Source organism: Antechinus flavipes, chromosome 2 (genome assembly GCF_016432865.1).
Source record: "Antechinus flavipes isolate AdamAnt ecotype Samford, QLD, Australia chromosome 2, AdamAnt_v2, whole genome shotgun sequence".
NCBI lineage: Eukaryota > Metazoa > Chordata > Mammalia > Dasyuromorphia > Dasyuridae > Antechinus > Antechinus flavipes.
Genome location: NC_067399.1, coordinates 619,423,451 through 619,438,216, shown reverse-complemented (window position 1 = coordinate 619,438,216; position 14,766 = coordinate 619,423,451). Strand labels below are relative to the sequence as shown.

The following is a 14,766-nucleotide window of genomic DNA, read 5'->3' as shown; positions in this document are numbered from 1 at the left end:
CTATTTCTTAAGTAACTGGTATTTATGTCTTGTCTTTTAACAGTTAATGGAAACAGTAGCTCACCTACTGAATAAAAACAATCCAAAATTTGCTGGTTTAAATGAGTAGTGCATGATTTTTAGTTTGTTGCTGTGGCCAATTGTTTCACTTCAGGCAAGTCTCTAGAATATCTTTGGAACTAAGATTAGAGAGAAGTAATTTGAATTAGGATGTTTTAATGTAATTCTTTACATTGTAGTAAGCACATTTTTTTCTTAGTTCTATGTTAATTTGGGTCACTTTATAAAAGCCCTTCTTTTTTTCTTGTAATTACATTATATTACCACTAATCGTTACTCTAGTTTGCTACTGATGGGTACTTACCTTAGTTTCCAGGGGTTTTTTTGTTATGAATATTTTGAAATATATGGAGCCTTTTTGTCATTATGTTCTTAGGATATATGCCCAAAAGTAGGGTTTGTGGATCAATGTTATTAACAATTGAGAAATCTTTCTCATGTAATTCCAAGTTAATTTTCAAAGTAAACCAATTCACAGCTGTATCAACAGTGTATTAACCTTTCTAATCTTCCACAACCCTTCCAGTATTGGTTATTTCCAATTTTTATTATCTTTCCACATTTGCTGACTATGAGATTCAACTTCAAAGTTGATGTGCTCAATCCCTTGACAATTTTTTTTTTTTTAAACCATGTCTTATAACTTTCACATCCAAAATGTGACACCAGAAGCCACCCACCTTCACTATCATAATGAGTCTGGAAAGTTAAATATGACTTGTAGAGGGGCCGCTAGGTGGCGCATTGGATGGAGCACCAGCCCTAAAGTCAGAAGGACCTGAGTTCAAATCTGGCCTCAGACATTTAACACTTCCTAGCTGTGTGATCCTGGTAAAGTCACTTAACACCCAATTGCCTCAGCCAAAGAAAAACAACAACAACAACAACAACCAAAAAAAAAAAAAACCAACAACAACAACTAGATAGATAGATGACTTGTAGAAATAAGGAAGGGCTTCAAGCTTATGGGGACTTAGCTCTTAGTCCCATCAAACATGATGTCTACCATGCCTTGAATTCTGTTGCCCTAGTTTTTGTTCTGATTAGTCTCTCTAGGTTTAAACTTCTTGCCCCCGGACTGCCCTAAGCCCAACTTTAAAAAACCCAGAGAGATCCAGTTATAGCATAGGCTTCTAGTTCCTTTACTATTAAATTCTGGAAAATTCTAAAAATCTTATGTTAGTTTATAATTGGAATTTATTGAGCATCTGTTTAAAATTTATCTTATTCAACTTGACTATTGTTGACTTTGATAAAAATTTCCACTAATGAACCTGTAATATGAAATTGGCTTTATTAGTTTCTTTCTTTCTTTTTCAGAATTGATATACAAGGAAGTCATGGACTTGGAGGAGAGAACTAAGAATGGAGTTATACGGGGTCAACCAGCTCCTTTAGGTTGGTTACAATATAAAATCGTTCAAAATAGCTTATTAATTCTATTTCTACCTTTTAATGAGTCTAAAACCGTAATTCCTTCATGATAGTTACTTCATTTGTACTTAACAGTTTAATATACATATAAAATGTTTAGGGTCCTATGCTAAAGGTGATCAAAATACCAAGATATAGTGAATCCATTCATATCAATGCTTTTAGGGTTGTTTAACTAGCTTTTTTTTTTTTTTTAAATTTTTTATTTAATAATTACATTATATTGACACTCGTTTCTGTTCCGATTTTTTTTTTCCCCTCCCTCCCTCCACCCCCTCCCCTAGATGGCAAGCAGTCCTTTATATGTTGGATATGTTGCAGTATATCCTAGATACAATATATGTTTGCAGAACCGAACAGTTCTCTTGTTGCGTAGGGAGAATTAGATTCAGAAGGTATAAATAATCCGGGAAGAAAAACAAAAATGCAGATAGTTTACATTCGTTTCCCAGTGTTCTTTCTTTGGGTGTAGCTGCTTTTGTCCGTCATTTATCAATTGAAACTCAGATCTCTTTGTCAAAGAAATCCACTTCCATCAGAATATGTCCTCATACAATATCGTTGTCGAAGTGTATAATGATCTCCTGGTTCTGCTCATTTCACTTAGCATCAGTTCATGTAAGTCTCGCCAGTCCTCTCTGTATTCATCCTGCTGGTCATTTCTTACAGAACAATAATATTCCATAACATTCATATACCACAATTTACCCAGCCATTCTCCAATTGATGGGCATCCATTCATTTTCCAGTTTCTAGCCACTACAAACAGGGCTGCTACAAACATTTTGGCACATACAGGTCCCTTTCCCTTCTTTAGTATTTCTTTGGGATATAAGCCCAATAGAAACACTGCTGGATCAAAGGGTATGCACAATTTGATAATTTTTTGGGCATAATTCCAGATTGCTCTCCAGAATGGTTGGATTCATTCACAACTCCACCAACAATGCATTAGTGTCCCAGTTTTCCCGCATCCCCTCCAACATTCATCATTATTTTTTCCTGTCATCTTAGCCAATCTGACAGGTGTGTAGTGGTATCTCAGAGTTGTCTTAATTTGCATTTCTCTGATCAATAATGATTTGGAACACTGTTTCATATGAGTGGTAATAGTTTCAATCTCATTCTCTGAAAATTGTCTGTTCATATCCTTTGACTATTTATCAATTGGAGAATGGCTTGATTTCTTATAAATTTGAGTCAGTTCTCTATATATTTTGGAAATGAGGCCTTTATCAGAACCTGTAACTGTGAAAATGTTTTCCCAGTTTGTTGCTTCCCTTCTAATCTTGTTTGCATTAGTTTTATTTGTACAAAGGCTTTTTAATTTGATGTAATCGAAATTTTCTATTCTGTGATCAGTAATGGTCTCTAGTTCATCTTTGGTCACAAATTTCTTTCTCCTCCACAAGTCTGAGAGATAAACTATTCTATGTTCCTCTAATTTATTTATAATCTCGTTCTTTATGCCTAGGTCATAGACCCATTTTGATCTTATCTTGGTATATGGTGTTAAGTGTGGGTCCATGCCTAATTTCTGCCATACTAATTTCCAATTATCCCAGCAGTTTTTATCAAATAATGAATTCTTTTCCCAGAAGTTAGGGGCTTTGGGTTTGTCAAACACTAGATTGCTATAATTGACTATTCTGTCTTGTGAGCCTAGCCTTTTCCACTGATCCACTAATCTATTTCTTAGCCAATACCAAATGGTTTTGGTGACTGCTGCTTTATAATATAATTTTAGATCAGGTACAGCTAGGCCACCTTCATTTGATTTTTTTTTCATTAATTCCCTTGAGATTCTCGACTTTTTATTGTTCCATATGAATTTTGTTGTTATTTTTTCTAGATCAATAAAATATTTTCTTGGAAGTCTGATTGGTATAGCACTAAATAAATAGATTAGTTTAGGGAGTATTGTCATCTTTATTATGTTCGCTCGGCCGATCCAGGAGCACTTAATATTTTTCCAATTATTTAAGTCTGACTTTATTTGTGTGGAGACTTTTTTATAATTTTGCTCATATAATTCCTGACTTTCCTTTGGTAGATAGATTCCCAAATATTTTATGGTATCAACAGTTATTCTGAATGGAATTTCTCTTTGTATCTCTTGCTGTTGGGTTTTGTTGGTGATGTATAAAAATGCTGAGGATTTATGGGGATTTATTTTGTAGCCAGCTACTTTGTACTTAACAGTTTAATATACATATAAAATGTTTAGGGTCCTATGCTAAAGGTGATCAAAATACCAAGATATAGTGAATCCATTCATATCAATGCTTTTAGGGTTGTTTAACTAGCTTTTTAAAAAAAATACTGCTTTATAGCATACATCTAATAAGTTGATGTTTCATTGAGTGCCACAACCAAGAAATCAACATTTTTTTGGTTGACATTTATTTTGAAGTCATTTTATGAAATTCAGTAGCCCTATATTTTTTGTGACTTTGGTTGAGTCTTTTTTTTTTTTTTAATGGACTGAAACTTTAAAAATGCGTGGAACAAGCAATTCAATAAGCAAGACATTCCATCTCTTGGTTCCAGGCACTTTCTCTGGCTTCCCTCTATACTTATCATGCTTTTTCCTCCTCTTCAACTTTATCTTCTAACTTCCCTGGCTTTCATTTAACCCCAACTAAAATTGCATCTTTTATAGGTAAGTCTAACAGTATGTGATAGCATCCTTTCTTCTGTTGATGATAATAATTCATATTTATGTAATGCTTTGAGGCTTTTTCCCAAGGGCATTGTCATATCAGCCTTTTGTAAAGGCAGATAATGTAAGTGTTGTTAGGTTTCCCCACAGTAAGGCAGCATGTATGGTTTCTTATGTGCTGAACAAAGTCATAGAATAATTTAGAGCAAACCTAAAATTTATCTCAGTACTTTGTTGGAACTATATAACTCCATCTGAAAGGTTTAGAGAATAGGCTTAGAAAACTGCTCCCCATTGAAAAAATAAAACTTTCACACATCAATATGTATAATCAACAAAATAAATTCCATGCCTCAAAATGGATGTGTGTCTGTATTTTAAGTTCATCATTTCTGTGACAGAGAGAAAAATGTATGTCATCGTTTATAGTTCTAAAGACTTTCATAGTTGTTTTATCATGATCTGCTCATTTAGCTCTATCAGATGGAGATCTTCTCATTTTATTCTCAAACTGTCCCATTTCATCATTCTTTAATCACATTTATATGCTATAATTGTTTAACCATTCCTCTCATTGGGGAATTTTTTAGTGTCCAATTTTGGGTTATTACCAAAAGAACTATTGTAGATGTTTTGTATGTGTAGTTCATATTTCTCTTTCTTTCCTCTCTTTGAGAATAGGCTTGTTAGTAATATATACTGTGCCTTCCAGTTTGTTGACTCCTCAGTGCCATCCCTCCTTTAGCTTTTTTTTTTTTTTCCTTTTTCTTGTGTATAACTTGTTTGTCAGTATTTATTTGCACATTGTGTCTCCCACGAGATTCTTGTGAACCCCAGTAAGTCAGTGACTTTCTTTTGACTTTTCATATCCCCAGTACGTAGTACATAGCTTGGCACATGTAGTAGGCACTTAATAAACATTTATTGATTAATTGAGAGACATAATTCCAAAATGCTTTTCATAATAACTGAACCACTTGATAGCTCTATCAACAATGTGCCTGTTTTCCTGGAAACTACCTCCTACTTCTATTCCCAATAAACTAATGTCTATTGGGGATAGTTTTGCTATAGATGATTGACTCCCAGGCCAGCTTTTAGCACTGCAACACTTCTTTAGTAGATATAGGCTTCTCACTCTTTGTGAGCATCTGAGCTGGAAAAATGACATCGTTTGAGAGAACAGGACTTTTCCACTCCCCGTCTGTCTTTTTCAAAAATAGCAGAAGTAGATGGAGTGAATAGACAGTGCCAAGAGAAAAACTTACTGTTAATATAAAGAAAAACATTCTAACAATTAGAGCTAGCCAAACATAGGTTGGGCCATTTTGGGTGATGTAGTGCCTTCCTTATCATTCCTCTTCCAGTAGAGATTAATTGACCATTTGTTGGTGATGTTATAGATAAGATTCCTGGCTTTGATAAAGTTGGACTAGAGAAACTGTGATAATCTTAACAACCCTGAGACTCGTTTATTCATTGTGCAAGTGGCATAGATCCTCCTTACCCCAGACTGGATTGTTGTAATAAACTCTTGTAAGGCCTTCCTGTCTATGCTTTCTTTCTCCAAAATTGTCCTTAACCTTCTACTAACTTAATCTTACTTAAGTCTTTTCCTAGTACTTTTCTGCTCACAGTTCCTCAGTAGCTGCTAAGTTACTTACTAGATGTATGTGGGTATTATCAGGTGAAAGATGATGTTCAGACCCTTGAAAGTTTAATCAGGTCACCATGAGAAGTCATAGAAAGGAGAAGAGGCCCAAGGCAAATGGGGATGGAGAGGGAGTGATAGGAAACTGACAAGGATTCAACAGTCAAGCAGGGTAACAAGAGAGACACTGTCATGAAAGTGGAAGGGAGAGAAAGCACCCCAGAAGGGAAGAGGGTATTTCCCATAGACCAAAATTGCAAAGAAGGTGATTGAGGAAAGATCATTTGAACCTTTGGCAAATTTGGAGAGATCAGCTCACAATGAGTGAAATGTAAGAAAATATAGCAGCAAGAAGCCTGACCCTCTGCACCAGACCTTCTGAAACTTTTTCCACTCATGACTCCTTTTTGCCCAAGAAATTTTTATATGATCTCAGATATATAGATATATAAAACTGGTGTACAAATTAAACATTTACTGAGAATAAATCATAACTTTACAGCCCTTATATTCAGTTACAAGACTGATAGGCTGGGGAACCATAGTTTAAGCAGCTGGACTCTAGAAGATTAGTCAAATAGGATAGACAGTTCAAAGAATTTCATTTTAGATCAAATAAATTATATATTTTCATCATTTTTACTCTTATAGAAATAAGGAACCAATATGAAAGAACAATCTGCCATCTAATTGTTGAAGAAATGGCACTGGTTTTATGTGACTTAGGAAATGGAGTGATGATGTACAAGGAGAACCATTCTCTAGATCATTATTAGTTTTCACTGCCCAAAGCATAGAAAATTCCCTATACCTAAAAGCACCTTTCTAATAAACGGTGAAGTGGAGGAAAGAAGCATTCTTTAAGAATTGTATCATCTTTAATAATTCTAAGTTTTTTTCTTATTTTTTTATAGTCTGTTACTTTTTTTTTACTGAGACAATTGGAGTTAAGTGATTTGCCCAGGGTCCACACAGCCAGAAAGTATTAAGTGTCTGAGACCAGATTTGAATTCAGGTCCTCCTTATTTCAGGGTTGGTGCTCTATCCACTGTGCCACCTAGCTGCCCCTGGTCTGTTAATTTTAACTCAACCCTGCCTCATTAGATTTGAACAGCTCAGAATAATTGTCATTGAGAAAAGACCGCATAGTGATCCATATTTTCTTTGGCAAAACAGAAATGGATTGTTTTTCTCCTAAAAATGAACATTAAACATTTTAGCAGCCTTAAGCATTTTTAAAAGTTATATACTTTCCAGAAAGAAGATAAATTAGTCTTTTTTTTTAAATAACTTTTTATTGACAGAACCCATGCCAGGGTAATTTTTTACAGCATTATCCCTTGCATTCACTTCTGTTCCAAGTTTTTCCCCTCCACCCCCTCCCCCAGATGGCAAGCAGTCCTTTACATGTTGAATAGGTTACAGTATATCCTAGATACAATATATGTGTGCAGAACCAAACAGTTTTCTTGTTGCACAGGGAGAATTGGATTCAGAAGGTATAAATAACCTGGGAAGCAAAACAAAAATGCAAGCAGTTTATATTCATTTCCCAGTGTTCTTTCTTTGGGTGTAGCTGCTTCTGTCCATCCTTGATCAATTGAAACTGAATTAGCTCTCTTTATCGAAGAGATCCACTTCCATCAGAATACATCCTCAAACAGTATCGTTGTTGAGGTATATAATGATCTCCTGGTTCTGCTCATTTCACTCAGCATCAGTTCATGTAAGTCTCGCCGGTCCTTTCTGTATTCATCCTGATGGTCATTTCTTATAGAACAATAATATTCCATAACGTTCATATACCACAATTTACTCAACCATTCTCCAATTGATGGGCATCCATTCATTTTCAAGCTTACAGCCACTACAAACAGGGCTGCCACAAACATTTTGGCACATACAGGTCCCTTTCCTTTCTTTAGTATCTCTTTGGGATATAAGCCCAGTAGAAACACTGCTGGATCAAAGGGTATGCACAGTTTGATAACTTTTTGAGCATAGTTCCAAATTGCTCTCCAGAATGGCTGGATGTGTTCACAATTCCACCAATAATGTATCAGTGACCCTGTTTTCCCACATCCCCTCCAACATTCCTCATTATCTTTCCCTGTCATTCTAGCCAATCTGATAGGTGTGTAGTGGTATCTCAGAGTTGTCTTAATTTGCATTTCTCTGATTAATAATGATTTGGAGCATATTTTCATATGTCTATAAATAGTTTTAATTTTTTCATCTGAGAATTGTCTGTTCATATCCTTTGACCATTTATCAATTGGAGGATGGCTTGATTTCTTATAAATTAGAGTCAATTCTCTATATATTTTGGAAATGAGGCCTGATAAATTTGTGTAAACCAAAATTGAAAGAAAGAGGCCTGCAAGCAAAGACAATGGAAATTAGATATTGTGTATTCTGATTAGATATCATCCTTATGAACAACTACATGAGGAACAGCTGATTGATTAGGTGGCCTTTTGTGGTGGGAGGCTTTTGCTATGGGGTTTGGAGTTACAGCTTTAGGTGAAACCTTTGGTATGGCCAGATCAGTTTATTGTACCATTTTCTACAATATGTTAATATACTTTTCATTTTCACTAAAGATTTTATAATGCAATGTACTGAGGCACACAGTATGTTTATGTTGTAGGTTGGTTCTTGAAAATTTGTTTGTAAATAGAGCACTATTTTAAATGTCCCAAAGAATCCCCTCATTGAGAACCTTTTTTTCACCAAAAAAAAAGGCATTTTCTGAGTTTTTTTTTTTTAATCCAGCGCCTAATTGAATAGGCAGTCAGGTGGTTCAGTGGCTAAAGTATCAAGCCTGGAATTCAAAAGACTACGGAGTTCAAATCTGGCCTCAGACACTTACTAGCTGTATGATCCTGGGCGAGTCACTTGACTCTTTTTGCCGTTGCTCACCTGTAAAATGAGCTGAGCTGGAAGAGGATATGGCAAACCACTCCATTGTCTTTGTGAAGAAAGCAGCAAAAGGGATCATGATGAATCAGACATGACTGAAAAACAACCAAACAAAAATGTGTCTGAAGCAGCAAATGTAATTTTCCATTTTAATTGAAATATTCCTATTACTCTCAAGTGCTTGTTTGCCTAGAGATCTTTTTTAATGATGTGGTCGTGTAATTATTTTCTCACCATTAAAAATTGTCACAGTTTAGTGTTGGGTCTTTTTTAGCTTAGGAAAAACTAGTAACCAGTGCTTGGGAACAATGTAGTGCAAGCAACTCTATGTGCAACTGTATCTGCAACTGATTTGCTGTTTTGTTTCTCATAGCACAGGTGCAGCAGTGATTAGTGGTTCTCAACATCCATCTTCATCGTCGTCTGTCAATGATGTGTCTTCAATGTCAACAGATCCAACATTGGCCTCTGATACAGACAGCAGTCTAGAAACATCAGCTGGACCTCTGGGCTGCTGTAGATGACTATTTGGTCGGGGGTGGGAGGGTAGTGGGAGGGGGGTTGCAGGAGGGAAGGGGATTCATTTAGGTATTGATAGAACTACTTTGAAAACAATTCAGTGGTCTTATTTTTGAGTGTTTTGTTTTGTTCCCCAAAAATGTAGGATTCACTTTTTTTTTTTTTTTTTTTAAATATCAAGTGCTGTAATTTAAAACTGTAAGTTGTTTTTAAAACAACCACAAAATGTATTGTGGGTTTTTTTTGTTTTTTGCTGTAATTATCTGTATAATGTAAACCTAATAATTTTATCATGGTTTAAATTTTTTGCCTATTTGCTTTACCTTATGCTGCTGATTCATTTTTAATTGAATTTGTAAGCTTTGTTTTATCAAAGCAACTATTATGTGGTGACTTGCCTATATCATGAATTATTTAAGATTTTATAGTGGTTTTTTTAATAGAATTTATTCCAGATGTTTTGTTCATGACAATATCCTTCAGGGTTATGTGCTTGTCATTAGTTTATTCCCTGGGAAAGAGGTAAGATATATCTCTATAGCCAGTAATATTCAGGTATAACTACTGTAAATGATTGAGTTAAACCTCCAATTCTTGCTATTTGCCCATCTTAATTTAGTCAAAACAATTAGTAGGAAGCCCTACATAATTCTTTGTCAAAGTCACTTCATCTGAATGGCAGAATAATGCAAAGCATGTCTTTTCTAAGATGCCATATATTCAGCCTGTCCCCAGAAGAAAAACAAAAAGATACGGTGTATTCTGCAAAATTATGGCATGCTAAAAGCTTATGATCCCATCAAGTCAAGAGGATACTTCATGAATAATACATTTCAATGCAAATAAACATATGGTTTACTTCTACTAGCTATTAGCCTGTTTTTGTACACACAAAAGCTAATCTATCTTTCCAGGACACAGATCCCCAGAAATGTCGTGGAGTCCCTCTAAATATATTTCATTTTCATGTAGCCTCAACTCCTGACCATTTCTGATTTCCTATTACTTGGTATCAGAGTCAGCCAAACACCTATTCTTCCTAGAGGAGGGGGGGAACTCATTTCCTGTCCAGTTGTTTCTCTTCAATTAGATGTAGCATATTCATATTAACTGCTAGCTGTCGGGATGTCCCAGAACCTACTTAGAAATCTGTAGGTAATGTATCATATGAGCAATATTGTTCATCTTAAAATAGTACTGCATAGCCATATATAGGATATCTTTTTCTAAAGCCTGCTCCTTCAAATGAATAGAGAAGGAATAAATGGTTGGTTCTTTAGCCTGAATCTTTAGTTTTTGATACTTAATTTTCAATAAAACACCTAATTAATACAGATACTAAGTAGTATAAAATGGTGCTGCTCCTGACAAATGTATGTTAATTGTTTACATTTTATATTTGCGAAATGATTTATTTATCTAGAACTGAACTTTTTCTTAGGTAAAGCAATCATTGAAATCTCATTTCAAAAAAAAAAAAAAAAAGCACATTTTCAGTAATAAACTTTGGCTCTTTTGACCACTTTCTGAAGGAAAAGGGATTTGTGTAATGAATTGAGATAGGAAAACAAGCATCCAAGTTTTTGTTCTTGTTTGTTTAGGATTTTTTTATTTTGTTTTGTTTTGTTTTTTAACCAGATTCCTAGGCAAAAGCCCAGGAGGACTAAATGACCAGAATTAAGGAAGGAGCATAATTTTCATTTTCTGGAAGTTCACTAGATGTTTGGTCATGTATTTATTTGGGGGAAATAACCTTTTGAGTAAGATCTTTTAGATCATTGTTAATACTCAATATTTAAGTATAGCTTTAATTTAGCTTTTCAGTAGATTTTAAAGGGTAGAATTATTGTTGATGCATTAGAGCAGTGATTTCTACCGTCCTTGGAATTGCAATATATCTTATTTTATTTCTTGGCACTCTCTTCAAAGGTGCAACATGGCTATTTTATTTCTTTTTTATTAAAAATTAATAGAAATTAATTTACTGTTGAAAACTGTGGGACATCTCTTGAATTGCTAAAACAAGACTGAAAAACAGTCTTAAAAATTTTCATGTGATTGTGTTCTTTAGACTCTGACAGGTTTGTTTAACAGTCTCTTCATTTTCCTTACTTAATAGGTTAGGTCACTATTGCACTTTAAAAGATATACTTTTTAGATTTATCTGCCTGTAGAATTTCACAGTGTTTTGTTTTATTGATGATGGGCTTTCAGAGTAGAAGAGTAAAAAAGTAAATTCTTACCTCTTACCAGCAAATTTTTGTTTTGTTGTATTGTTTCTATTTTGTTTCCCATTGACTCAAATTTTGGCAAGGAAAAATTAGATGTTCTTGCTATCAATAACTTGTTAAAAGTGCCAGCCACCACTTTAAAAAAACCAGCATTTGTCAGCTGAGTTCAGAAAATAAGAACTCTTCCTAAAGTGATCTAAAATATTCATCAACCTGTGTGCTGATCATAATGATTAGTTTGGTGAAGTGTTGTGTATGCCCTGGATTCACAAGGCACAACTTCTAAGCATTACTTAACTAGATTTACATTTTATAATAGTAAGGATGTCTATGCACGAGTTCCTTTTTATTTTTATTTTTTAAAGAAATTGTTTTGATCTTTAAGGCATCTTAACTATACATATATGTATATATATAATATACTTTTATAAAAATGGAAGTCACAAACAAGATTGCCATCCACTGCTATTTATGTAAAGCAAGCTTGCATATTTTATAATTTTTTTTCCAGGAGGAACTTAAAATATATCTATCAGCTTACACTATGAATTATTGATGATAGTCAAGATTTAGTCATATTTGTAAGCTGAGAGAGATGCTGTGTTCTGATGTTCCTCTCCCACGTGCTGTTTCTCTTATACTCTAATGTGTATTAAGCATTAATTTTAAAATTATTGTATTGTTGGGCTCTGTTAATGTAGATCTCATATCCATGCTGATCATCTTTCTTTCATTCCTTTTAGAAATCTTTATTTTATATTGCCATGTAATCTCAATCATTCTGGCTATTTTTGACATTTGCTGTACCAAGTTAGAAAAAGGCACAGTACATCCTCTCCAGGCTTTCTAGAAGAAACGGAAAGCTCTTTCAGTAGAAATACTACTACATCAAACTTCTCGAAACACCATGAAATTTGCTTATAATGATAGAAGCCTTACTTAAATCTGTTTATTTTCTTTTCTGTCTGATTCTCATAATCCTGCAATATTGTCTAAAAAGATGAAGCTAGAAAAGACATGACTTTTATAGTGGAAATCATCAGACAAGTGAAGCAACTTCTTGGGTTACCAAATAACTTGGTTCACCTTATAGGCCAGTTTCTGCTACATATTTGAAGACAACTACTCAATGTTGCCTAGTCACACTCTTGTACTCCATTTTGAACTAAATCCTATATAGTCCATTTTCAAGAATGCTACTGTAGTTTGTTCACGTGTATTGTTCTTTAGCGACACATTAGATAGTGGATGCATGAAGCCCCACAAACCCCTGTTAAGCTTCTATCAATAGTGGAAGGATTAAAATACCATCATTCTTTTATCGTTTAGTAGTTCTTTGGGTGCTGCCTATAGAAATCCTTTTCAATTTTAGCACATGCTGCGTTTTATGTTTAATCTTTAGAAGTATTTTTTTCCTGTTGAGATTTTCAGAATAAGTATTTTTTTTGTTGTTTTGGTTTTATTTTGTCTATGTTTTTTCACTTAATAACAGCAAGTTGAAGAATTGAAGGGCATTGAAGCAGAGATGTATAGTATGGGGTAAGATTAGAAACCTCATGAGAAAAAAAAAATTACATAAAACTGTTCTGGTTCACTTAATTGCTCTTAGTTAAGTGCTCTTAAGGAGAGGCTAGTAAGAGTAACACTTTACTAATCATTTCTGGTATAATTTTCTCTCCATTTACTGAAACTTGTGATAAGTAGACCTGTGGATTAGCTTTGCACAATGTTTCCACTTTCACAATGGCTTACAAATTAAACTAGGTTTTTATTGAACTACCTCACACTAATTTTCTATGCTTTCCTGAGTAAACTGTTGCCCTTACTATTAGACCTTTGCTGAATGTGAACTGTAAGTGTGTTTTTCTAATTCCTTTATGGCCAATGTTGAGATACCAGTAAGTATGTAAAATGTATAATTTGCATAAGTAAGAAGCATTCACATGTAAATTTTTTTCTTTGACTGTATTTCCTGGAAAGTTGTGTTAGATGTGATTGGTGATTTGATTATTGTCTGTTTTTGTACGTAAAGACCTAGTAGTATCAGTCCATTCTTTACATTTTACAAAAGGAATAAATCTTAGTAAATTTTACGAACAGATGAATTACTTTTGTAGGCCCAATATTTGGTATATTTTTGGGAAGCTTTTAATCTTTTAGCCTAACAGTAAAGATGAGCAAATGAGCTATGTACCTGGAATGTGACCTCTATTTTCTCAAAGTAGATTATCCTGTTACCAGGGGGTGGGTCTAAAATCTCACAATTTCAGAATTTTAAAATCACATTTTCTTTTCTACCCACAAACCCCATTCCTTTTCAGTCATTGCTCTCTATGTTCTAATCCTATGGCCCCTCTCCCTTAGACAAAAACAAATGTGGCACTTTGTGGGGAATGCTGAGGTGATTATTGTGGTTTAAATCATCCATACCATAGGTCATTAAAAACGTACCACTGGAATGTAAACAATGTTACCTAGTATGTCAATTGGTTATAATATTTTAAATAAAAAAGAAAAAAGTTGTATGACAAGTATGAAATTAAGAGTTGTTTCATTAAAAAATAGTTCTGGTTTAAAATTTTAGTAAAGGGTAGGTTTCTTTTAGCAAGTATAGACACTAGCATTAGGATATGATACCTATCAGATCACATTGAGGGATTTGGAAGCTAAAACTCAGCTTGGGAGAATCAAAGGCTTCCTGGCATCTCGGAGGCAGCTTCTCGCAGGGATTCTTGATACATCATGAAGCAGTGGTACCCTTGACATGGTGCCCTTAAGCCCAAGGCCACAGCAATAATGTACCCTTTATTTTATTATACTTAAAATAGTTCTTTGGAGAAGAGTTCTATTGTTGTCGGAAAAATAAAGCTGACATAAAACGTGAGATTTCTTTTCCATTTTCAGTACATGTGATTGTTCTAGACTTTTTTCTACAGAGTTTTCTTCCTAGGATATAGATTTTAAATGACCTGCATGCACTGCCTCCTAGACCATCCCTGGTCACCATATAAAAAAAGAGAGAGGTTTTTTAAACTAGTTTTTTTCCTTTGAGTCTTCAGTCCTTTGTCTTACTTAAACAATGATAGTGTGGGGTAATGGATAGGAAGCTGGCTTGTGTGCTGAACAACTGTGTGAGTAGGCAAATTGTGTAAGGGATATCCAGCCTGCCCCCAGGCAACTTAGATGCCCTGTTGCAGATGAGCTCTGTTGAGATTTTCTACACATTCATCACTAATGAATTCATAGATCAAGACTAAAACAGTTCACTGTACTCCTCTGGAAATCTT

The 14,766-nt window shown here is 34.4% G+C and overlaps 1 protein-coding gene across 4 annotated transcripts in view; it reads left to right on the top strand.

Moving 5' to 3' along the window:
- MAPK8 (mitogen-activated protein kinase 8) overlaps positions 1-10,115 on the top strand; it is a 107,991-nt gene extending 97,876 nt beyond the window's left edge. For 3 of the 4 annotated variants that reach the window (XM_051981903.1, XM_051981901.1, XM_051981902.1), the window contains 2 exons: positions 1,381-1,458; positions 9,108-10,115. In XM_051981903.1, coding sequence (XP_051837863.1) covers positions 1,381-1,458; positions 9,108-9,253 — 224 coding nt within the window. In that variant the 3' untranslated portion in view covers positions 9,254-10,115. Of the gene's footprint in view, positions 1-1,380; positions 1,459-9,102 lie in introns of all 4 variants that reach the window. The other variant, XM_051981905.1, reaches the window with a different exon arrangement.
- The last annotated feature ends 4,651 nt before the right edge of the window (positions 10,116-14,766 follow it).